Source organism: Cnephaeus nilssonii, assembly GCF_951640355.1.
Source record: "Cnephaeus nilssonii genome assembly, chromosome: 17".
NCBI lineage: Eukaryota > Metazoa > Chordata > Mammalia > Chiroptera > Vespertilionidae > Cnephaeus > Cnephaeus nilssonii.
The window spans coordinates 14,194,872-14,219,331 of NC_137088.1; the positions used below are offsets into that span (position 1 = coordinate 14,194,872).

Sequence of the window (24,460 nt, forward strand, 5' to 3'; positions counted from 1 at the left end):
GAAACACACAGACACACACACACACACAAACACACACACACACACACACACACCCATACCCATATAGAGGACAATGAAGACAGGTTGCTTCTAGCCTCTTTCAAATCCTTTGTGATGCCCATATGCAACACTGGTTGCTAAAAGAAAATCAAAATTGAACCTCTATAAATCAGTATTTTTAAAAGATCACATAGAAGGCGTTTGGAGCAAATTTACCAAGATACTTATTTATCCAAGCAATAGCAAGGGGCACAGATGATCATTTTCCCCATCCAGTGGTGCGTGGGTATACAAATGAGCATCACATGGCAACTACAGAGATTCTTGTGAAGTTGGTAGTGACCCTCTAACCACAAAGATTTTCACAAGCCGACATGTTCATCTAAAGCAACAGGATATATATGCAACTGGCGGAGGTCCAAAGAAGGAAACTGTGCTGAAGAGAGATATGCTGGGGGGGTGGGGGTGGAGGGAGTATTTCCTGTCTCGAGCCATTCTGTGAATTATAACCCCAAAAAGTATAGCATTCATTTATTGAGCATCTGCTAAATGCCACACCCTATGTTTTTATATGGTTAAGTTTGAATCCTCGTAGCTGCACAGCTAGGTATGTATTATTCCCTTTTCATAGAAATGGAAATGGGGAAAGATACATAAAGTGAGCTGGGGTCCAAGCAGAGGAGCCTGGCAGGGTAGTTAGCGGTGTGTTTGGAGGGGTTGAGCTTCACTGACGAGGTTGCTCATGAAATAAGCAACGTCTTTCTTGGTAGCTCTCAGGAGAGTAAGCCAACACAGGGTTCAACATGAAAATTCAGAAAAAGGAAAAAGTTATGGAGCCAAAAAAAATAGAAGTAAAGGTAGTTGCAATTGGTGAAACAGAAAACAGAGACATAAGCGGGAGTATCAGCAACACCCCAAGTGTAGTGAAAATGATTATACAACATACGGAGCTCTGAGAGACTGATAATGGAACAAAAGCACAAAGAGGACATATAGTTAATAATAGGCCCAACGAAGATGAAAAGGTTAAGAAAATCCATGAGCAGCATTTTGTTAATAAATGTGAAAACTTAGACAATGATCAAATACCTAAAAAAATGATATATATGTGTAACTTACCAAAACTGACCCAAGTAAAACTATAGAATTGGAATAATCTTACAAATATTAAAGAAGATGAGTAAGTAAAAATCTTCCTGCAGCAAAACCTTCGTAAGTTTTTATCTTTGATTGTAGCCTTTTACTGTCCAAGTAATTTTCTTGGCCTTAATATGACTGAATACAAATGTCAAAATTTGATTTTTGCAGATTTGTCCAACCCTGCCCCCAAACTCTTCCTACAATAAATACCAGTATAATCCTTTGGAAAATGTTTAGAAAAAATCGAATTAGTAAAAAGGAAATGAAATTACTATCTTGAAGATATATATGCACCCTGATGTTCATTGAAGCATTATTTACAGTAGTTAAGATATGGAAACAACCTATGTGGTCCACTAATTATATATATATATATAATGGAATACTATTCAGTCATAAAAAGATGGAAATCCTACCATTTGTGACAACATGGATGGACTCTGAAGGTATTATGTTGAGTGAAATAAATCAGAGAAAGACAAATATTGCATGATCTCACCATATGTGGAATCTTAAAACATCAGCCCTAGCCAGTTTTGCTCAGAGGTTAGAGCATCTGCCTGCAGACATAAAGGTCACGGGTTTGATTCCCAGTCAAGGGCACGTTCCTGGGTTGCAGGTTCAATTCCTGGCCCTGGTCAGAGTGTGTGTGGGAGCCAACCAATAGATATGCCTCTCTCTCATCAATGTTTCTCTCTCTCCTCCTCCCTCCTTTCAACTCTCTCTAAAAATCAATGAAAAAAATATCCTCGGGTGAAGATTAATTAAAAAAAAAAGTTTTAAGAAAAGATAAACAGTACTGATATCTCCTAAATATTTACTGGATATGTTCTGAGTATGTTCACTGATCATACAGAGGAAGCGATGCTGAGTCACAGCACTCACCAGGCGGACATGCTGGGATCCCTTCCGAGAAAGATTAAGGATTTCATAAGGAGCAAAACAAACTGCCTCTTTATTTTGTTACATTTCATATCCTTATCTGCTTTCCTCTGTTCTTGCCCCATCACACACACACACACACATGCACATACCCCAAGCCATTAAATATACAGGGTGTCCACCCAAAATATATACTTTTAACAGCTGATAGCTCAATTTTGAAAATGAAATATATTTTAATAAACACTGCCTTTATAATTATTCAATGTGTATACATATTTTTGGGACTATAGATATAGATGATATAGATATAGATATATAGATGATATAGATACAGATATAAATATACAGATACAGATACATAGATATCTCATACTCAGGAATTCCAATATTTTATCACCATTTTCTGCATCTTTAAAAATTTTGGTGGCATGGTCCAGAAAGAATCTTTTGACACCCTCTATTCAAAGTGTGCTCCCCAGACCAGCAGCATCAGCAGGCATTACCGGGGAATTTATGACAAATGGACTCTCAGCCCTGACCCAAATTGCTGAACCAGAATCTGCACTTTAAAGAGTTCTCTAGTCGGTTCATTTACGCGGTGAAGTTTGAGAAACACGGCTCTAGCAAACATGGAATAAGCCCCTTGGTGCTCTGCCACAGAGATGTTTCCCTCTTGCAAAGAAAAGCTGTAATGGACTTGCTTGCAAAGCCCTTGCATTCAGTGCAAGCCAATGAGAAATGGTGCCTGAGAATTTTCTAGTCAAAGGAACCTCTGGAGGAGTGTAGAATGAGATATGATTCCCCATCCATCATCTCAATAAAAAGCAAACAATTAAATTCAGGCAAACAATGAAAAAACCATTTTAATTAAACAACAGAAGGACAGTGAGCTCACTGGGCATGCAGAATTTAATTTAACCTCCAGCCCATTGACAGGACTGTTTGTCATTCCAGACAGAGACTGGGAATATTGTTCCCCCAGAATGATGGAAGATGCTTCCCTCCAGTTCATATGGTTGTTTTATTCCAATTATACATATTTCAAAACCCCACCTCTTGCAGCTCATCCTGCAGTCTCCCTTACATTATTTCCTTCCTACCTCTCTCCCCAACAAAAGGGTCTTACATGTAGTCTAATTTGATATGACAACCTCTTCAGGAATAATTCCAGAGAGAGAGAGAGAGATAAAACGTCTGGCTGAAATATTGCAAGGGGACCCCACTCCTCTGTAAATCATCCCAAAATCTAATCCCAACAGATCTAGCTGCAGGTCTATTAGGATAAACTAATTCTAAACATTGGGCTATTCGAAAGGTTATTCTTTATGTTAAGTCATATGCAACCTTCCTGTTCGTCCGCATAATGGCTTTCTTGCTGCTCTCTAAGACAGTGGTTCTCAACCTTTCTAACGCCGCAACCCTTTAATACAGTTCCTCATGTTGTGGTGACCCCCAACCATAAAATTATTTCCGTTGCTACTTCATAACTGTAATTTTGCTCCTGTTAATGAATCGTAATGTAAATATCTGTGTTTTCCGATATTTTTTATTTCCTTCCTACCTCTCTCCCCAACAAAAGGGTCTTACACGTAGTCTAATTTGATATGACAACCTCTTCGGGAATATTCGGCGACCCTGCTAGTGGTTCTCAACCTGTGGGTCGCGACCCACAGGTTGAGAACCGCTGCTGTAGAGCCTAAGACCATCGGAAAACACAGATATTTACATCATGATTCATTAACAGTAGCAAAATTACAGTTATGAAGTAGCAACGAAAATAGTTTTATAGTTGGGAGTCACCACAACATGAGGAACTGTATTAAAGGGTCGCAGCATTAGAAAGGTTGAGAACCACTGCTGTAAGACAAGAGACAACAAAAGGATTCCTTATTCTGTGAGACGGCTCTTAAACTCCTGGTGGGCATTTAGCCCATTTCTCTAAATCATTTCCTTTTCCGGTTGAACACCCGTTTCCTTCAATCACTTTTCAAAAGACATGTGTATCAGACTCTGAAGTCTGATTATTTGTCAGACCCTAAAGTCTGCCAGCCCAGCATACAGCAGGTGCCCAATCCGTGCCATGTCCTTTTGTGAGTCTAAAGTGATCTGTTCTCTGAAATCATTCTTGCTACTCAAGATCCTCCATGTCGTTTCGCTAGACCCAGCTATAAGACTTGCGGCATAGATTACAGTGGGCTCCTTCCAATGAGTGCAGTGTAAGATGACTGCTGGTTTGTTTGTTCTGCTGTTCTGTTTTGATTCTCTCGGCCAGATCACCCCGATTTCAGGATGACCTTGACTCACCTGTAAGCCCCTGGGTCTTTATCATGAACAGTTGCCCAGCCAGCTTTCTCGTGAGCTGCCCCTCTACAATTGACTGTTTAAATCTATATGTCTCACTTTACATTTATCTGTTGCTTCGTATTACTGGCCATTCCAGGCAATGAAAACCCAGATTGTGTCTCTGCTGTGCTAAGCATTCCTTCCACTCTGCTCATCAACCTTCGTGTTACCCCTGGGGACATGGATTCTTGCTACTTCCATGGCTTTGGTTTTAGAAGGAGGGCAACTAATACCATCAGAGAGCTGACAATGGGCCAGGCTTTGCCCATGATATAACGCCATGTCTTATGAATGTCCGTTCCATCAGGGACAGTGCCTTGGCCTGATAGATGTTCTTTGGAGCTGGAATTTTTTTTCATTTTCTTCTCAGTGTTATAGTCTGCTGAACCACTAAGGTGGGGTTTTGTTAGGATGCCCCAATTCTTCAATTCTTTTTCTAGATTATATCTTGTACTGTGTCTAGGGGTCCTTCATGTTCTCAGGAAACCAGAAAGCAGAGATAGAGTTCTTAAGTGTTTTCAGTATCTTCTCCAATAGGGAGACTAGCCGGCTTAAGAAAATGCCCATTGATGACTCACACTATCAATACCTGTCAGGTCACCAAAACATGTTCTGACTTCTCTACGGGCTTTCCACGGGAACCACAGCTTGCCACGATTCCCTCCCACCTGAGGGTCTCACCTCCTCCAACTACACACACTGCCCACCAGCCGCCGCCCCACCCCATCTTTGCCAGGACAGGAGCATCCAACCTTTCAGCCATGCGTTCAGGTTTAAAATGTGCCTGCCCGTCAGTGTATCATTTCATCAATTCTAAAACCTCACATACCTATTCTCGATGAGGTCCTTGGCCTCTCCTGAAGTAACTGTTAACTGTGACAAGCACAGTAATAGCTTACATTAATGAATCTCACTCTTGCCCTAGCCAGTTTGGCTCAGTGGATAGAGCCTTGGCCTGGGGACCGAAGGTGTCCCGGGTTCGATTCCGGTCCAGGGCATGTACCTCAGTGGCAGGCTCCTCTCTGGCCCTGGCTCATGCAGGAGGCAACCAATGGATGTGTTTCTCTCCATTTGAAATCTCTCTCTGTCTTTCCCTCTCTCTTCCACTCTCTCTAAAAACCAATGGAAAAATATCCATGGGTGAGGATTTAAAAAAAAGAATCTTATTCTTCCTCAGGGGTCTGGTAATACGGGTGTTTTGTTTGCTTGTTTTCCCCTCCTTTAACCTAGAAAGCAAATTTCAGCTACTTCCTGTGGTGGCTGGCATTCTCTAATTGCCACCATCCTTTTTCAGGTTATATGGGGAACATGCTGAAAAATACAAAAAGATTTGGCAGAACAAACTGTCTTGAGTCCAGTGTCTCCCAACATTGGCTGCATATTAAAATATCTTGGGAAGTTTTTGTGGTTTTTTAAAATCCCGATACAAGGCCTCGGACCAATTAAGTCCAAAACTGCAGGACTAAGACCCTTTAATGAGTAGTTTTTAAAGCTTATCAGGTGTTTCAAACCTGCGGCCAAGGTAGGGAACAACTCCAGCCTGACAGACGACATGCTTATTTTAAATACGCTGGGACCGGACAATGGAAGGAATGGAAAGAACTTTAATGACTGAATGTAGGATCAATTGTTCTTGACATCGGAACTAGCTATATCCTAATAAGGTAACAGGAGGTATATATTTTTCAAAAGTAGAAAAGCAAATATTAATTGTTTCTTGAAAAGTTAATATTATATATTTTTAAAGGCATAATTGTTGCTGGTAAATTTGAAATCTTACATAATTAGCAACATGCAGGAGTGATTTGCAAACCAGAAAAGGTTTTTTCCAAAAGCTAGTCGGCCAGATGTCCGGCTGGTGGTAAACACGCCCTCTGAAGTGTAGTATGGGCGGAAATGAAAGTCAGATTCACAGTGGTTGGCCAGCTCCCTGGTGTTTTTCCACCGGAGGGGCACTGCCATACTTGTCAAGTAGCAAAGAGTCTCCCTCGACCCTTTTCACCGTCACCCATCCATATGTTGTTGATAGAACACGAGGAGGGGGCTCGGGGAGAGATGAGAAACTGGACGTGTGGATGTATGGATGTATCACCGCAGCCTCAGAGCAATGCCAGCCTCATTGGCCCACCCGTTACATCCAACCTGTGGACGGGATGCCAGGCCGAGGGTCCTTCGTCATTCCGCTCTGCCTTGATTCACATCAGAATGAGGTTCCAGAGCAGAACTAATCATAACCAGCAGCCACATCTGGCCTCGGAGCACCTTGTTTACTTTGCTGCTTAGGAAAATAAAAATCTACAAAAGCCACTGAGTTGCCTGAAGTCACTACAAATACATTCCCTAAGCTTCCCTGGACTGCGTCACAGTGGCCTCTGGCACGTACAACTTTTCATTATTTTCTTGGCCAGACACGGGCCGAATTCACGGATTCCGAGGAGGCTTTCTAAGGGCACTCATTCACAACCCAAGGACCCGCGGGCGTGAGTCATCCCACCAATGGCTGATTTCTCTTCCCAGGAATGAGACTACTGACTTGAATCCATCATTTTCCTCCTCTGCTAACAACTCTGCACAACCATACTTCCACTCTTATTTTTTTTTCTTCTTCTGCATTTAGACCAGAAAGTAAATCTGGTTTGTTTCTCTCGAAACAAAAATGCACAGCTGGCGAGACAGCTATTTTGAGTAGCGGGTGCACGGCTCCAAGGCTGCACACCCAGAACTCCCCGACCTGCCAAAACACCACTTATGCTTCTCGTTTCTTACACGCAAGAACCAGGAGTTACTCAGGGAGCCAGCTCCCTGGTCCCGGAGTGAAGCAAACACAACAATGAGATTTGAGAGGAAAGGAGCCGCACCTCCCTCCAAGCCTTCCCTGACTCCGAAACCAATACGAGTCAATCAAGTGCACCGGCCGTGAGATCAATACACAGAGTGGGCTTGCTGGATGGCAGGAGGCAACGTTATTAAGGTCACAGTAGGTCCACGGGGAACCAGCTGGCTGAGATGTTCTGCTCGCAAGTTAAACACAGACAGGAAACCGCGTGTCTGATACTGTAAAAAAAATCATTTGTCTTCCTGCCAGAGTTAGGCTTGCAAACCAGAGAGGCTGTTTTCATTTAAAAGAAATTCTTACAATGAGAGGGGAAGGAACGAAACTCTGTGGCTACTAGAAGTCCTCGTCTCCCCTCCCTCAACTTCTCCGGTTAGAGAGCGCGCTAACGGAACGCCTGCACGCAGCCCGCAGGTCAGCGGGGAACACACCCTGGGTGACAGCCTACATCTGACGGTCTGCTTCTCCATTTAACCCCATCCGTTGAACTTTGAGTCAGAGCGGTTTCCAGAGTCCTGGTTTCTAAGTTGCATAGATGTACTTGATATAGTTGCTGATAGTTCCATCTTTCTTTTGTTTCATCTTTATTGTTGAAAATGTTACATAGGTTCTCTTTTTATCCCCCCATCAACCTCTTCCAGGATGCTCCCGTCCTCCTCCCCCATTTCCATCTTTTTGAAAAAAGAAAAATCACATGCAACCTATGGAGAAACGTAATAGTAAAGGAAGACAGAAGGAGCTGGGATCAAGACAAATGGGAGATAAATGCAGGAAAACAGGCAAGCAGGGATGGTAACAGTATACAAATGTGTGCTCACAAACTTGCTAGGAGCATGACTTAAATTGGACTTTAAGCTTTTCTGGTAGTTTGTATCGAAGGGAGAAATACAAAACAAACAAAACAAAACAAAAAAACATGACCATCTACATCAGGGGTTGGCCTGAAGCCCGGTTTTGTAAGTCAAGATTTATTGGAACACAGCCGCGTCCAACTGTTTACATACGGTCCATGGCCGCCTCAACGGCAGAGCTGAGTAGCTGCAGCATGGACTCCATGGCCTGCAAAGCCAAACATATTTATTGCCAGGTCCTCCATCAGAGACGTTTGCTGGCCCCTGCTCTGCATGCTTCCAAGTGTCCCCAAGTTCCGATGCAAATAGGTCCTCATGAGGGAGCCATCTTTCTGAGGCCGGGAGCTGAGCGGCATTTCTCCTGGCTTCTCAGGAAGACAGCAATGCAATGCACTAAAGAGCTTCCTCAACCACATTCCTGACAGTGAGCACCTCACCGAGGTTCACAGAAATGTTGTTATGGTGGGTGGCATCAAACATAACTCACCTGAAGGCTTTCAGGAAGGAAGAGAATATGACATGAGGTTGCTATAAAGCTCCTCGTCCATTTGAATCCAGAAGAACAATAGTAACAGCCAAAATGTATTGAATAATTAGCTCTGTGCCAGGTACTATTCTAAGATCCTACATGAATAAGCTCATTTATCTTCACAAAAACCCTATTGAAATTGAGCACTATTTCTATCCGCATTTTTTTTCAGAGGGGAAGTCTAAGGTGAATTAGTTCACCCAAGGACAAACAGCTTAAAAATGGCTTAGATGGGGAGATGATTTTATTGAGGAGACCATGATCTCCTCACAAGGTGCGAGCAGCCTGCTGGCCATCATTTATAAACATCATTCCTCACAAACACATGAAGAGTGTAAGCCTGGGGATATACCGCTTTCCAAGGACTTGCTGAATGTTGGAGGGAAGAAAGAAGGGGAGAAGGAAGGAAAGAAGACCCTCATAGATTTGTTCATACATAACCCATTATAAATCCTACCTATGCCACCCACTGGCCATGTGATTCTGGACAAAGTGTTCACGTTCTCTGAGCTTTGCTTTCTCACTCATGGGATGAGGATGCTACCAGTGCCTGTTTCATGAGGTAGCTCTGAGATTCAATGAGGCCATGCCATGGAAAGGTCTGAGCACCTTACACAGCAACAATACATTCTCTCTGAATGTGAGCTATCACACATCACAGCATGGAAAGTAAAGATTTACAATTTAAAAAACAAAACTGTGGCTTAACCTTTTTTCCCTTACTTAAGAAACCAGATGATGTAAGTAATTATCATCCATTGCGTTTGCAGGTCAGAAATCTGGCAATGAGACCAGAGTACTATGCTAATAAAAATACAGTGTAAGAGTCCTAGCTAGTTTGGCTCAGTGGATAGAGTGTTGGCATGCAGATTGAAGGGTCCCAGGTTCGATTCCGCTCAAGGGCACATGCCACACATGGCTCAATCCCAGTAGGAGCATGCAGGAGGCAGCTGATCAATGATTCTCATTGTTGATGTTTCTATCTCTCCTTCTCCCTTCCTCTCTGAAAGCAATAAAAATACATATTTTAAAAAATACAGTGTAAGATCCACCAGAGATGTTGTGTTCATCATCTTGTTTGGCTTGGACTTCCAGTTTTTATTTTTTAGTATAAAAAAGAGGAGAAATGGATCCTAAAATGTTGCTGGTTTAGGCAGGGGGGGAAATATCCCACTGTGGAGAATAGAGATGTTTTTGAAAAAGGAAACACCCCTAGAACATTTTAGAAGACTAATGCAAACAACCCTGGAAACGTGTTAAAAGATTCCGAAATCACCCAGACATCTGAGTCATCAGCTGCACTGGATCTCTTGAGTTGTACAGTGAGAAACTGCCTTTAGGGTGATTATCTCACATCATAAGGAAATAGTCTGATAATGAATAAGAGGGAAAATATGTGAATGTGGGCCCGTGATTATCACCTGAGTTGAAACACACTGAAAACTGAAGTCACTAATATCTTAAAAGCTTATAGTACTATATGTATCCAACTTGCAGGTTATTTATCACATTTTGTCTTTTGGAGATGAAATAAACTCTTCCATTATGGGCAAGCCAGTATGCAAAAGGAGAAAAATACTTTCACAGATGAGAGTAAACATGTCTGGATATTCTACTCTTAAATCTTAATTCCTTTAGCTTAACCTGGACTTTTTTTTTAAAAAGTGAACTGTTAGAAGAGGTCAATGGGCGGGGGGAAGAAAGGGACATATAATACTTTCAACAATAACTTTTTTTTTAAGTGAAGTACTTGGAGGACATTGACATGTTAAGCCAGGATATCAGGTGTTAACATGCCTTTGTGTGATTTAATCTAGTTATATCTTCCCTCCTAACTCAAATGACATAAGGAAAGTGAGAAAAATGGTGTGTTTATACAATGAGAAAGTAGGAGGGAGGAGTGATTTATAAGTGTTACTGATAAAAATGTACATGCCTGCCTTCATGAACTGAGAAGCTGGCATAAGTGGGAAGCTGGACAGGAAGAGAGGGGAACAAGCAGGAGGTCAAGGACACAGAGGAAAGGAGATGGGTCTGCATCATTGGGACACACACAGGGAGTGTGCAGACGTAGCACTTGTGTTCCAAAAGGAATTTTTATAGAATCAGATCTATTTTGGGTTAATAACCTGTTCCTACTCTGAATTTACATTCCTAAAACCAAGAGAATATCATTTTCACTATCAGACAGGCAAAATTAAAAGGCTTATAATTGTTGGATAAGGTAAATGAAAATCCATATGCTCAGGTATCTTTTTTAGAAGGAGAACAATTTAGTCGTGGTTACTATATTTAAAATGTTCATAACTTTGATCCAGAAACTTGGCTTCTAGAAATCTAGCTTGCAGAAATATTAATAGTATACATGTGTAAGATGAGCTTACAAAAGAATTCACTGTAGCATTAAGTGACAAACTGGAGACACCTAAATCATCCCAATGGAAATGATTCAGTCAGTCAGAGAAGGTAATCCATATTATGGAATTAAAGGTGTGCAGTGTATCTGTATGTGTATCTTCTTTAGAAGGAGAAGTAAAAGTGGTTGGCTAAAAAAAATGTTGCCCAATAATATTTATAGTCTGATCAACTATTTGCCCTGAAAGATGGATGAGTGGATGGGATGGGTAGATGGATGGACAGAGGACAGATGCATTGATGGAGGAAGACAGGGAAGGGAGAAAGGCTGCAGGGATTATATGAATGAATGTCAGAGAAACATGTGTTTCCCATAAGCTCTCAGTATTGAGTAGCTGATGAGTTGGGAGTGAGGGGATGAGGTGAATGTACTTTTAATTTTAAAATTTTGCATGTTGTTGGATTGTTTGAATTTTTGATAAGGATATACTGCTTTTATAATTAAAATCATTGAATAGGGTGTTGTTGGTTTTTTAATTGAGGGAATAGCGTGTACCCTTCTTTCAAGCTGAGTGAATGCTGAACAATTTAATTGAGTCTTATCCTGTCTCCATGGGTAAACCTTGGCTCATTATTTTCCCTCTGCATTTTAGTTCTTTTCTCACATGGGACCAATAATAACTACCCTTTAGACAGACAAATCCTAGGAGTATGTACACTAAACTACTGGAGTTCGTTCAAAGCAAGTCCCCTCCAGTGTCAAACAGCCTCCTCCAATCTAGTAGTTCTCAAATTTTTAGCTGGATCAGAATCACTTGGAAAGGTTTGTTAAAACACAGATTGCTGGGCCCAGGACCCAGGGTTTCTGATTCAGTGGGTCTGGGCTAGGGCCCCAGAATCTGCTTTTCTAGCACATTCTCCGGTCATGCTGTACTTTGGAGAAAGGAAACTATTGGTCCAAGGCAAATAATAATGTGGACCCTATGACTCAGATTTGATAAGGACCAGACCTGACCCTGTTGCTCCATAAGCACCTCCTTCCACCATAGACTCACTCTCCAGCACCAGCCAGAGGAGGAGGAACTGTCCTCTGAGACTGCAGACCAGGGGCCCGAGAAATCAGCCCAGAGGAAGTCAGGCTCCAAGCCATCAAGGGAAGGAAACTCACCCTCTGAAAAGATGATGTTGTCATTGCACTCATCCGTGCTACAGGAACACATGAAGAAAGTCTCGCCATCCATTTTCTTCTCTTTCATAATACACTTCGGGGAAGCGGCGTCTTCAAGAACAAACCCATGGTAGACGAGCGCGGGGTCATGGCAGACCGTCTCCAGTGTTATGTTCTCGTCGTTTTTCCTCCTTGGGTGCAGAGTTTCATAGGTGGAGCAGGGATGGGGAGTAGAGAAAGAGAGAATGGATGAATGGGGTCTCTGGACAGAAAAGCAATCTGGAATGTATTTCCTTCATCAAGTTGTTTCTCAGAAGGGCAGCTGGCTCCTGTTTTGCAGCATCAACAGGTTGCCTATGGTCCCCCGTGCTTTCTCTACTCATTTCAGTTTTCCCTTTGCTTATTCTCCAAGCCCACTGATGATCACAAACATGAGCGTTTACCTCAGGGGCTCTCCTGTCAGAGGGGTTGGCACACTGTCTTAATTCAGTCGTTAAAGGGGAAGGCACAGGAAACAGAAGACTGCTGAGTCCCCAGGCTGATTTCAAACCTTCCATCCTGAGTGTGCTGCCAGGCTCACATGGCATCTCTAGGTTACTGGGCAGAACCAGGGTCTGTCTAGCTAACGTCTTCTCAAAGGGCATGTCTGGGGAAGTAGTGGCGGTTCCTCTTTCCATGTTTGCTGGGCACCATGAGTGAAGGCATGTTCCATGTCAGCAGCTGGCTGTGCTGAGAAAACGGAAGATACCTCCTAGACAAAGAACTGCAGGTTCCAGAATTGAATTACAGAAAGGAACAGAAAGGGGGAGGACTAAAACCCACGGGAAAGACCTGAAAGATGTTCTTCACTTACAGTTTAGTGAAATATTTCACGCTAATATAAATCAATTGTGTCTACATTTTGTGTTCCTTTCCATCACATATTGGGAGCCTAACTCAGCTACGGGCTCAGCAACTCTCTCACATTTTGCTTGGGTCCTATGAAGTGCTCAATTGGTTCTATGTGTACATTGCATCTAATAATGACATGATTAATACCCGCTATAATAACTGCAGAAGCCAAAATCAACCTCTGGCTTCCTTGGAAGTGCATTGCTTCTCTGCCTGCTTCCCTCTGCTCCCCTCAAAACCCTGCCATCTTGGGTGACTGCGTTGGTCTGATATCCTTCCTTCCATCTTCCCCTTTTCAGATGCAAAATAGCTGTTGTCTTAAACAGTAGTCTCTAAATCTGGAGGGGAAATCAGGCCTTAAATGACATGATAGGTCCAGTCAGCACATGTAATCTTCCCTGGGAAGGATTCTGAGTGCATGCATATGAGTGCATATGTGCCAGCATACACTAGTACACACTCACCAATCAACCCCCACACCCCCAAAAAACTCAGTGCTCACAGCAAGGAAAATGGGAGGCAGGCTGGAAGCGTGAAGCTGTTAAGACAGTTTTCCCCTGAAAAGAAGTGGGCCCATAACCATAGGGAAACTGCAACTTGACTAATCCCCTGCTGGCTTAGGGCTTAATTCAAGGACACTAAAGAACAGTGTGTGAACGAGGGGATAAGGGAGTAGGGATGAGGGTGAGGCTGGAATGGAGTCATGGTTGTGACATCCAGAGGCGACTCCGGCAGAAGCAGGTGTGCCACTTTGTGAAACACATCAATGGTCCTCGAACTAACAACACTCCAGCAGGAGCAACAGAAGCAAGGCCTTGCTACGCAGGTCCCCACTGTTAGAGGGGGAGCAACCATCGGAACCTTCCCTCCAGGGTGGTAGCAGGGAACTCAATGAAACTTGTCTTGGCACAATCACACAACAAATATGTCCATTGGAAAATATGCCCACCCTTAACCCAAGGTTACTGGAAAGTCTTAGCAGAAATGGTGGCCTTGAAACTAGATCACCTCCTTTCCCCCAAAGCTGTGTCTGTGAGTGTGTGAGTGTTGCAAACACGCGTGCATGTGTGTGTAGATGGATAGAAAGGCACATTGAGTCCACTCTGCTCCCAGGGAAAAGCATGGTGTCTCTTTGTTGTGAAGCTTCTAGGGGTCAAGGAATGGGATGAGGAAGGAGTTGTGAGGACAGCCCCTCGGCAATGACTGGGCATCTCCTTCAGAGCCTCTTGCTTCCCACCTCCTAGCTCCTAGGGAACTAAAATCACAGAGAGGAAACTCAATACAGTACTTGAGTCTGGGTGAAGTCCTCAGCTGCTTTCTCCACTCAGTCCTGTAACACTGCTCTCTCTGACAGCAGAGTTCACTTTGCAAACTATCTTGGGATGCAGATGAACATAGGAAGGGAAAACACGATGGGAAAAAAAAATAGATGTCTTTGTCCAGCAACATTTGCTCTGAGCAATTGAAGAGTTTGTCAATCACCACTGGAAAGCAGAACCACCGTCATGAAATTCATTTTGGTTCCAATATATTTCTCTTCTTGGAAAGAACTTGAACATTTTACATGAAATGGGTGCACAGTTGACATTAAATGAATGAATGACTCAATGCATGAATGAAAAAACACTAAAACTGATAAGGCCTTGGCATGCACGCCCTATCATGGTAGAGGCTTTCAGTTTCCATGTGTGACTGTTTCTAAAACAGCCCCCTTCCCCGGTTTGGGTTCCCTGGAAACAGACAGTGAGGCTATGAGGTTTCTGTGCAGGAGGTTTTTGGACAGGCACCTGTAAGTGACCTGCACACTGGAGGATTTGAACCGCAATGCAGGTTGCAAATAAAGGACTCAGCTGATCCCTCAGGAGCTGTAAAGCTGGGATGGCCCATCAGAGCTGTCCCATATTGAGGCAAAGTGGCCAGGCATTGGACCCATGCATCAATCAGATCTAGGATGCGGGCTGCCCAGGAAGAGGGGCCAAACTTGAGGAAAAGCCCACCTCCAATGCAGCAGTTCTGCTCAGTGCCAGGGAGTCCCCAGGAGGGACTAGGGTGGGCCTTTAGCAGCCAAAGCTCCAGAGGCCGATGGGGTGAGTGCCTCGGTGCTGAGGAGGAGGAGGGGGGTATAGCACAGCACCCACTGCATGTGCCTTTCTCCTCATCACGAGTGTGTGTCTTTACCAAGACAGGTAAAAGTGAGGCTCACTCTTCAGTACTGGCTTCACAGCTGGGACGTGGTGGAGACAGCAAGCTTCCTCTCCCCCACACATTCCCATTTTCTGAGACAAGTAAAGCCTCTATTCCGGTGGCTTGATTCACAATCAATCATTCAGACTTGTACTGTGAGTCAGGGAAAAAGATCCTAATTAAAAAAGCCTATTTTTTTTTTCTTCATTAGCAGAAGTCAGCTCACACCGCCGTGATACTTGGGTACAGACCATAAGTGGAGAAGCATAGTGAAGAAGGAAGCGTTGGGGTCATCAGGCGGGTGTCTCAGTCTTGCCTGCACTAGACTTGCCAGGCATCCAGCCCCTCCTGAACTTTGACTCTCCCAGAGGAGGAAGTCGGCTCTGCTGATAGGAAATCATGATTGTGAAAATGTTGAAGTATGTACCGAGCATGAGTCCGTCCCCTTGTAAACTTCATAGTCTCTCCTCCTGCCCTTCAGCATTACAAAGAAAATGTTCGCTATACTTCCTACTTGAGCTATCACAAGAGATATCATGTCCTTCAGTATCTCTCAAGAGAACCCTCGTCCTTTCTTTCCTGGAACCATGTCTAATTGCCTCGGCCATTCTTCGGACGGCACACTTTCTAAACCTCCAATGCTGGTCCCTTTCTTCTCCACACAGTCTTTGTCAGAATCCTTTTTTCAAAAGCACTTCTCAGAACTGGACATGAATGAAGCTGGCAGCTACAGCAAACTGTCCTGGCAGGTCTGTGCTGTTAACATTCCTTTAGTTCTTAGGGAACAAGTTCATCCCCCCGTATGTAGAGAAATTTGCAAGGTTTTTAGATTGCTCTATCATCAAGGCTAACTATATGTGGTTAGGAGAAAGTCCAAAAGACTCATTCCCAAAAAGGGAGGGGGAGATATGTGGGTTTACATTCTCATTTGCAACTGGTCAGGAGATACATAGGTTACTTAATAACCTGAATTCAAATAAATTCAAATCATGAGAATATGTTGTATTTCATTAATGAATGTAAACATTTGCATAACATGGGGACTTATTTGATGATCTCTTTTTCTTTTATCTCTTGTTCACACTTCCAATTATAACTACGAATTAATCAGATACTTTATGAGTGCACTTGTGTGTGTGTGTGTGTGTGTGTGTGTGTATGGTAAGGTGGAGTGATGAGAGAAAGAGAGAGAGAGAGAGAGAGAGAGAGAGAGAGAGAGAGAGAGGAAGGAATCTGATCTAAGGGAACTATGTAGCGCTGATCCAAGAGAAAGAAGTAGTGTATTGCCCAGTGGTGGTGTGAGCGACATGGCCAATGCTTCTGACTAAGGAATGGGTTGTTTTCTGGTTCCAGAATACCTTCCCCTTTTTGACAGGTGCTCCCCTCTTCCAACAGCCAACCTTTCATCTCCTCTTTTTCCTTAAAATGAGACTGAGACTGCCTCAGGAGAACAAAGCCCCTGGTGTCACTGAGAGGGATGGGGGAGGGGGGGGTGTCATTAAATGTTGAAGAGTGTCATATTCTTCTCCTGCATAGAAGGAAGTGTCTCCAGATTTATTGCAAATATTAAAAGTCATCTGATATACTGTCACACACATAGAGACGTGTGTGTGTGTTTGAAAATGTACAGAATGTCTCTGGAAAACACATTTAACAATGAAAAGAGAGATGGTCTAAGAGAAAGGGAAATAGGTTGTGTCTACGCTTAGGGCATGAAGACACTGGGACTCCATGTACCACGAGCATGCGTTACTATAAAAGGGGGAAGAGATTTTTTTCCAAGGCAACCTTACCAGACAGCCACACAGACTTCGTTGGGCTTCTCACAGATGGATGTGATACTGCAGTTGCTCCTGCACGATTTCTGGTTGTCACAGGTGGAAGATCTCACGTCACAGAATTTACACAATTGTGCAAACTTGAGTGCACCATTGTTTTCGGTGATCATCACATCATTATTAACTGTGGAGGGAAAAGAAAGATACACTGAATGATTATCTAATGAATTCCTACCAATGAATTCCTGATGATGTTATGCAATTTCGAATGAACCTGATGTCAGAAAAATAAATACGAAGAAAGACGAAATAATGCTTTCACATCAGATGAGCATTCCCTGCACCTCTACAATCTGTTAACGTAAGCCACTGCAGGGTGGGGGGGAGTTTTGAGTTATTTCTTGCTTTTGTCCATGACTTCATAAGGCACTCTTTCTACACAAACCTTATCATCCCATCAAGAAACATAGATTAGATTGGCCTATTGCATTGTTCTGGGTGCTGGGAGCACAATGGAAAGTACCCATAGGGAAATTATAGTTTAGCTGGGTGGACAGTCAAGGAAACAGATGAGGGTAGGATAACCCAAAAATAGAGAGAAAGACAGAGGATGTGGAAGCCGGACAAGAGTCACCACCCAGATGGGCAGAGAGGTCACAGAGGAAGCAGAGCCATGAAGTGCGAACGGGAGCTGGCTACTCCCAGGAGACATTGTAGGTGAGGCAGGACTTGACCATTTTGTTCCTGACCTGCACCCGAAAGAGCTGTGGGAACTTCTTGCAACGGACTGGCTCTGCCTTGAGGAAAATCAGTTGCTCAACCAACATGGACAGAATGCCTCCTAGAAACAATCCCAAACACTGCCACGACTCTGGATTCCTGCAGGCGAGTGAAAATTGAGTTCACCTCAAGGGTCTGCTACCTCTCTGACTTCATCCCTCGCCACCACCACCTCCATCGCCCATCCTCTTACTCCTTACCCATTAATTTTGCGGGCACATGGGCTATTCCTGGAAGAAGACAAGTTCCTTCCTTCCTTGGGCCTTTCCTTATTAGTCCCTTGGTTTGGCTTCTTGTCACCTTTCTGGTCTCTGGTTAAATGAGAGCTCTTCATTTATAGCAGCCCCCAAGTAACAAGGACCAGACTCCGTTTCATCTCCTGCACAATCCAACTTGGTCATTTACATGCTTATAATCTAGCCACCAAAAGGCAAGCTCTGTGAGACTTTATCTGCCACGGTTATATACTCTGCCAAGAAGAGGGCCTGTCGCATGGAAGAAGATATTAAAAAATACTTACTGAATAATGAGTGAAGAGATGAATACATAAAGAAATGAATATGGGAAGTTTGCATTTGGTCCTTCATACCAAGAGGGAAAGAATACAGAAGTTCTTCCCCCATATTAGGGGGTGCAATATCCACTCATATCCACCAATCACACATTGAAGGCAGATTATTCTTTGCAACTCACATATTGCATGCTGAGAGGCAATAATGTATAACACTCCACTTTCCCAGCATTTTCCTCAAAGAGATCCATTTCTATTGGCAATGAAGGTAATTAAAGGCATGCATTTGGAGAGACGAGTGAGACAAGGCTAGAAAGCATTTGGTCAATCAACCTGAACTTCATGACACTAAGGAAGATCAAGTACCTAGACCAGCGGTCACCAACTGGTGGTCCGCAGACCACTGGTGGTCCGTGAGGTCCGAAGGGTTGGTGACCGCTGACCTAGACCAGGTGTGGCACTAACCACTCCTTGCTGGTTAAGAAGATGGGAGGTGTGCTTCTCCCAGGGATCACGCTTGGAAAAGCTTCCTCATCACCTCCTCTTGTTAAGTATGCTCGTGCCTAAACACAGAGAAGCAGTTTCCAAGCCCTCCCACAGTCCATGTCCGTGAAATCAGATTTCTGTCATCGACACTTTGCCACTCAACCCTCTTTGTCACTTGGACATAGCACCTGTTTCCTGGGTCTCTAAAAATATAGACGTATATAAATTCAAGGTTTGCTTTCTTGTGGTAACATTAAATATAGAAGAAAAAATAAACCCATTCATCCCTCCCAGGCTTCAAGTTCACTTCAGGAAGTGTATTTTTAGGTAACAAACTATTTTGAAATTCTCTATGCTTAGCTAAAAATATAGGCCGAAGTGCTCTCTGAACCTTGCGTTAAATTTGGAACTAAAGCAGCAATGAATATATGTGTGTTTTTTCTGCAATCGTTAGATTTGGATCCATTTGTGAAATAATTAGTTTAACCCTTTAGGTTTCCCTACAAGGCATGGGCAAAGCAAAAAAAAAAGTTAGGCCGTGTTTTGGTGTATTGGATTTCTTTTTAATAGAGTATGTTTAATATAAGCATCTATTTGCTGGTGAGGAAGCCTTATTGTTTTTAGCTATAAAATCAAGCCTCCCTGACTTGGAATTCAGCCTCCCATCACATTAGGATGTTAGCCTAGATTAGTGGCTATCCATTTGGAGGCATGTTGGAATCCATCACCTAGGGAACATTAAAAAACAATAATGCCCGGCTGGCGTGGGTCAGTGGTTGAACGTCGAGCCATGAACCAGGAGGTCACTATTCGATTCCCAATCAGGCTGCAGGCTCAATACCGAGTAGGAGGCATGCAGGAGGCAGCTGATCAATGATTCTCTCTTTTCATTAATGTTTCTCTCTCTCTTCCTCTCCCTTCCTCTCTGAAATCAATAAAAACATATCTAAAAATAGTAATAATGAAGCGGTCCCATTCCAGATGATTTAATTATTCTGGAGGGTCCCCTGGGCATCAGGAATTTTAGAAGCTGCCTGGATGATTCTCATGTGAAACCCAGGCTGAGACCCCCTGACCTAAAATTACCTGAAAAGCAGCATAACCAGCACAAAACAAAGCAGAGAGAGGAAAAAACCCTCCCCCCATTCAAAGGCATATACAACTTGTGTGACAATGAAGCGGGAGCCCCTCAATAAAGCTTGGATGACTCCTTGTGGAAAGCATGCACCCAAAGCGAGGAGATTAGCACTTTCACACCTCAGGGGCAATGCATCCTTTGGGGGCTGTCCAATCCTTTCCTCACAGAAGGTAGAAGTGTGAGGAAAGTGACAGGAGTTAGGGGTGGTAAATACAAACAGATGAGATGGTGCTGGGCGCAGCAGTGGCAGCCACAGATGTGGTGACAAGTATAAGGGGGTTGGATTTGATGCCTGCAAAACACAATCAACAGTGAAGAGACCAAAACAAAAGAAGAAAAAAAGCCATCAGAAGAAGAAGAAGAAGAGGAGGAGGAGGAGGAGGAGGAGGAGGAGGAGGAGGAGGAGGAGGAGGAGGAAGAAAAAGGAGAAAAGGAAAAGAGAAAGAAGAATAAAGAAAAGTCACCAAGTTGCACAGCCTGAGAGCACCACTCACATTACATACAATCTGTGCAAACAGGCCCCTGGATATGGGCAGGTGTGGATCCATGTGCCTCAAGGTGAGGCCCAGAAAGAGAAGACCTCTGCATTGAATTCTGAGTAAAAGGCAAACATCCAGCTCTACTCCAAACTTGGAGGTGAGACAAAAGGGGGCAGGGGAAGGTGTACACTGGGAATTGATGCTAAGCTCCTACTGCTGGTTAAGACGCATAAGTTATCAGGTACCACCTGGTAAGTATCCAGCAAGGAGGCCTCATTTTTTTTTCTTTATGACAGTAAAAGCTACCTCTGCTAAGGTGAGCAGACTTTTTATCTTGATCTGCCTTTGTTTTCATTTGAAAGCTTTTTCCACCCCCCTCCTCCGCCCCGCCACTCACTATTAGTTGGCTTAGGGAGGCTCCCCACCCTGTAATTCCAGCCAGTCAATACCCAGCCTTTGCTTTAAGCCAGTATTCTCCTTTGTGAATAACTGTGTTGCTGAGATAGAGTTAAGTGTAGAGAATAAAGCTACTCTTAACCTTTGTTGGGGTCACCTCATTTTGATAAAAGCTTTATGAACTCACTCTGGGGCCAGGGGGCGGAGAGAGGTACATACAGACTTTTGCTCATCATTTCAGAGGATTGGCTCACAGATTCCTTAAAGGTCCATAAGCCCCAGTTGAAGACTGCTAGATTCCTCAAGAGGGATAGATAACTCGCTAAGCAGCACACTGCCCATCAGAATGGGGTGAAGGGCCAGCGGGCGCAGGGGGTGGTGAATTGCTTCTGTGCATTCCAACCCACAGAGGAAGAGGTTACTGTCATGACCTCACTTATCAAACATCTTTATGTTTAATACATAATGCTCGTAAGGCCAAAGGAATGCATAAATGCATAAAGTAAGTGCAGAGTTGGCCCTGTATATCCACAGGTTTTGCATCTGTGGATTCAACCAACCTCGGATGCGAAATATTTGGGGAAAAAATTTTTTTAAGTTACTTTGCTGCTGATATGTAGCTAGGCCTACCATGGTTGCATCTGTACTAAACACAAGACATTTTTCTTATCCCCTATATAATATAGTATATGACTACTTACGTACATAGCATTTATGTTGTGTTAGGTATTATAAGCAATCTAGAGACAGTTTAAAGTATATGAGAGGATGTGTGTAGGTTAAATGGACTTGAGCATCCATGGATTTTGGTATCTAAGGCGGGGGGCAGTCCTGGAGCCAATCCCACACCCCCAGGATACCAAGGGACAACTGTACCTGTAAATAGCCAGGGGTGGAGCCAAACAATACAACAAAAGCCACCTAATTAACCCTATAGCAAACCCTAACCAACTTCAAAATTACTTCCACCTCAGGTTGCTAACTTACTCCCCTAAGCCTCTTTAGCTATGATGTTCTCATGTTAAGGCAGTGCATTTTCATGTCTGTAGACCCTCTGTGAGCAGCTGACTATCTTTAGGGGATTTTCTACCCATCACAGGCAAATTAGCTATTTGTAAAGTTCCAATATGAATGTCTCCCCACCCCACCGCCCCCCAGAAAGTCATTCAGTAAAGGAAGTGGACATGGGCAGCTGCTTGCAGCATATGATAGTGTCACATGGCCCATCACATTTCACTTCTCTTCAAACAAACCCGTGAGAAATACTACATCCAGACCTTCAGTCTAGGTCATACTGCCTTCCTCATTTTAGGGCACATTTTCCCCAAGCTCACTGCTAAGAGACAGAGTTTCCAGGTCTTGAGAATATGAATCAAGCAAATGCTTAGCTGTGTCTATTTCTGAAACGATCCTGTTATCTCTGAAGGTCAGAGGTGAACAGCCTAATAAGGGTTAGATTTATTCCTGATAAATACTAGACATTTTGGATAGGAATACTGAGTCCATATCTTTGGCATAGAGTCTACAATTATGTAAAATCTCAAGATTCCAAAAATAATCCCACACACTTTGCCAGAAATGCTTTCGTGTATCTTTGAATTCATGCATCTACCTACTGTTGTTCTGTAGCATGTTTTGGGGGGCATTTAAGAAGTCACTTATTTCACAAGCACCTCTGGATGTCTTGCTTAGTGCTGTACAGTATATTTTGTAGCATGATCACTAAAATTGATGCAACTGAGGGCAGCATCTCATAGAATAATCCATGGCAACTGGTGAACAGAACTCACTACGCCTGGGAGCCATGAGTGTTAATAAGCACGAATCCCTTGGGAACATGGTTAGCCCCCAGGAGTGCTGGATAGTCACTATTCAGCAGTGTATACTGGCTCGTGCAATTGTGAAGCTGGCAACTCTGAAACTGATAAGGCAGGTGGGCGGGCTGGGAACTCAGGCAGGAATCCATGCAGCAGTTTTGAGGCAGAACTTCTTCTCCAAGAAACCTCAAACCTCAGCTTTGCTCACAGGTTTTCCAACCGATTGAATAAGGCCCATTCCCATTATCTAGGGTACATTTTTCTTAAGTTCAACTGATGGCAGTTGGTATTCACATTACAGAGTCCCTTCACAGCAACACCTGGATGAGTGTTTGATTTAAGGACTGGGCACCAGAGCCTGGCCAAGTCCTCAGACACTGACCGGCACAGGTAGGAATGGAGACTCTGTTCCCGGGTGACATCATGCCACTGGTTCACACTGAGTAGAAAGGCTGTGAAGAACCCGATTGTTGACTGGCTATTATTTCCCTTTCTCCATTCATGTTGGATCTAGCAAAATTAAATACACTACGTCCTCACTTGAAGTCACCGATAGGTTCTTGGACTTTAAGCAATGACGTTTAATGAAACTAACCTGGCCACAGGCTAATTGATGTAAGCAAGAGTTAAGTAGCTGTGTCATCTCATCAACGTTATAATGAAACAACTTTGAATGAAACGACGTTATTCAAGGACCTGCTGTACTACTTCTCACCTTTTTTAAAGGCATGTCTCATCTTACAGTTCCTTCCATCTGCTTTTCTCTGAAGCCTGGCCTCTTAAACAGTCACAGGCCCAGCGGCTCCAATCACCATATGGGCCCGGAATAGAAAGACTTGTTCTCTGAAACTTTTTAATCGCAGTTGGCATTTCAGAGTCAGACACTGAGGCGACCATCTGGCAGACAGCCGCCATGGTTTGTGATGTGGGCAACACCTCCCCGGCTCCCCAAGTGTGGCCCTTGAGACCAGGTGGGACAATTTACTGGCCTGGCACACATGTCCTCCTGCCCAGAACAAAGAAGCAAATCACACAACCTCAGAGGTGGCCCTTCATGAGTCCTCATGAAAGAAAGACATCCCCAAGCTAATCAGATAGTTTGGCCAATTATTATAAACAAACAAAAAACACCTTGTGATCAAGTCAAAGATATTGTAGGAATAGTTCCCTTCTCTGAATATCTATTGCACAATTGGAACGTCTAACACAATGAGATACCTTCTTTTTCATTTTCGAATTGTATTGGAACCCTCATCCCCTAAGTAATGTTAAGTATCTTGAGAGCAGGAGAGGTGGAGCTTTCCTTTAGTGACGGTCCCACATGGTCCCAGGGCCAGTCCTGGAGAAGCCATCACTTAGTTAACAGGGAGACCACCGTGTGGGCAGTAAAGAAATAGAGACAAGTGGCCTGAAGGCATCGATTCTTCTTTTTATGCAAATGTTTTCATAGTAATAATACTTTTTAAAAACTTTGTAGGATGACCTAATCAATACTCTAAAATCTCTTTGAAACTGTAGGGAAATCATTTGTATTAGTCAGAAAGAATATATATATATATATATATATATATATATATATATATATATATATTTGTAGTAAGAAAATATATATATTTTGCTGCATTGAAATTGCCTATCACAAGGTCAACAATTAAGGATTTATCAAGTGTCTCTGATGTTCACATGGTAAGAGATTTAAAACACACATCAGGTTGGCTCCTGCCCTACTATGGCTGACATTCTAGATTGAGAGGCAAGATTACCAAAGCAATGTGCTTGCCTTTACATGCAAACATGAGGTGAGAAAAGGAGAGAGAGCCCATACAGGAATACCCAGCTTCACAGAGGAGTCCATCCTTGCAGGATGGTGGTCTTGAGAGGCAGAAGAAGGTCAGA

General features: G+C 43.3%; 1 protein-coding gene across 2 annotated transcripts in view; it reads right to left on the reverse strand.

The window, feature by feature from the left end:
• TGFBR2 (transforming growth factor beta receptor 2) overlaps positions 1-24,460 on the reverse strand; it is a 78,327-nt gene that overhangs the window by 25,099 nt on the left and 28,768 nt on the right. For both annotated transcript variants that reach the window (XM_079795161.1, XM_079795162.1), the window contains exons 2-3: positions 16,973-17,141; positions 12,105-12,295 (exon numbers count right to left, since the gene is read on the reverse strand). In XM_079795161.1, the coding sequence (XP_079651287.1) occupies positions 12,105-12,295; positions 16,973-17,141 (360 nt within the window). The remainder of the gene's footprint in view (positions 1-12,104; positions 12,296-16,972; positions 17,142-24,460) is intronic.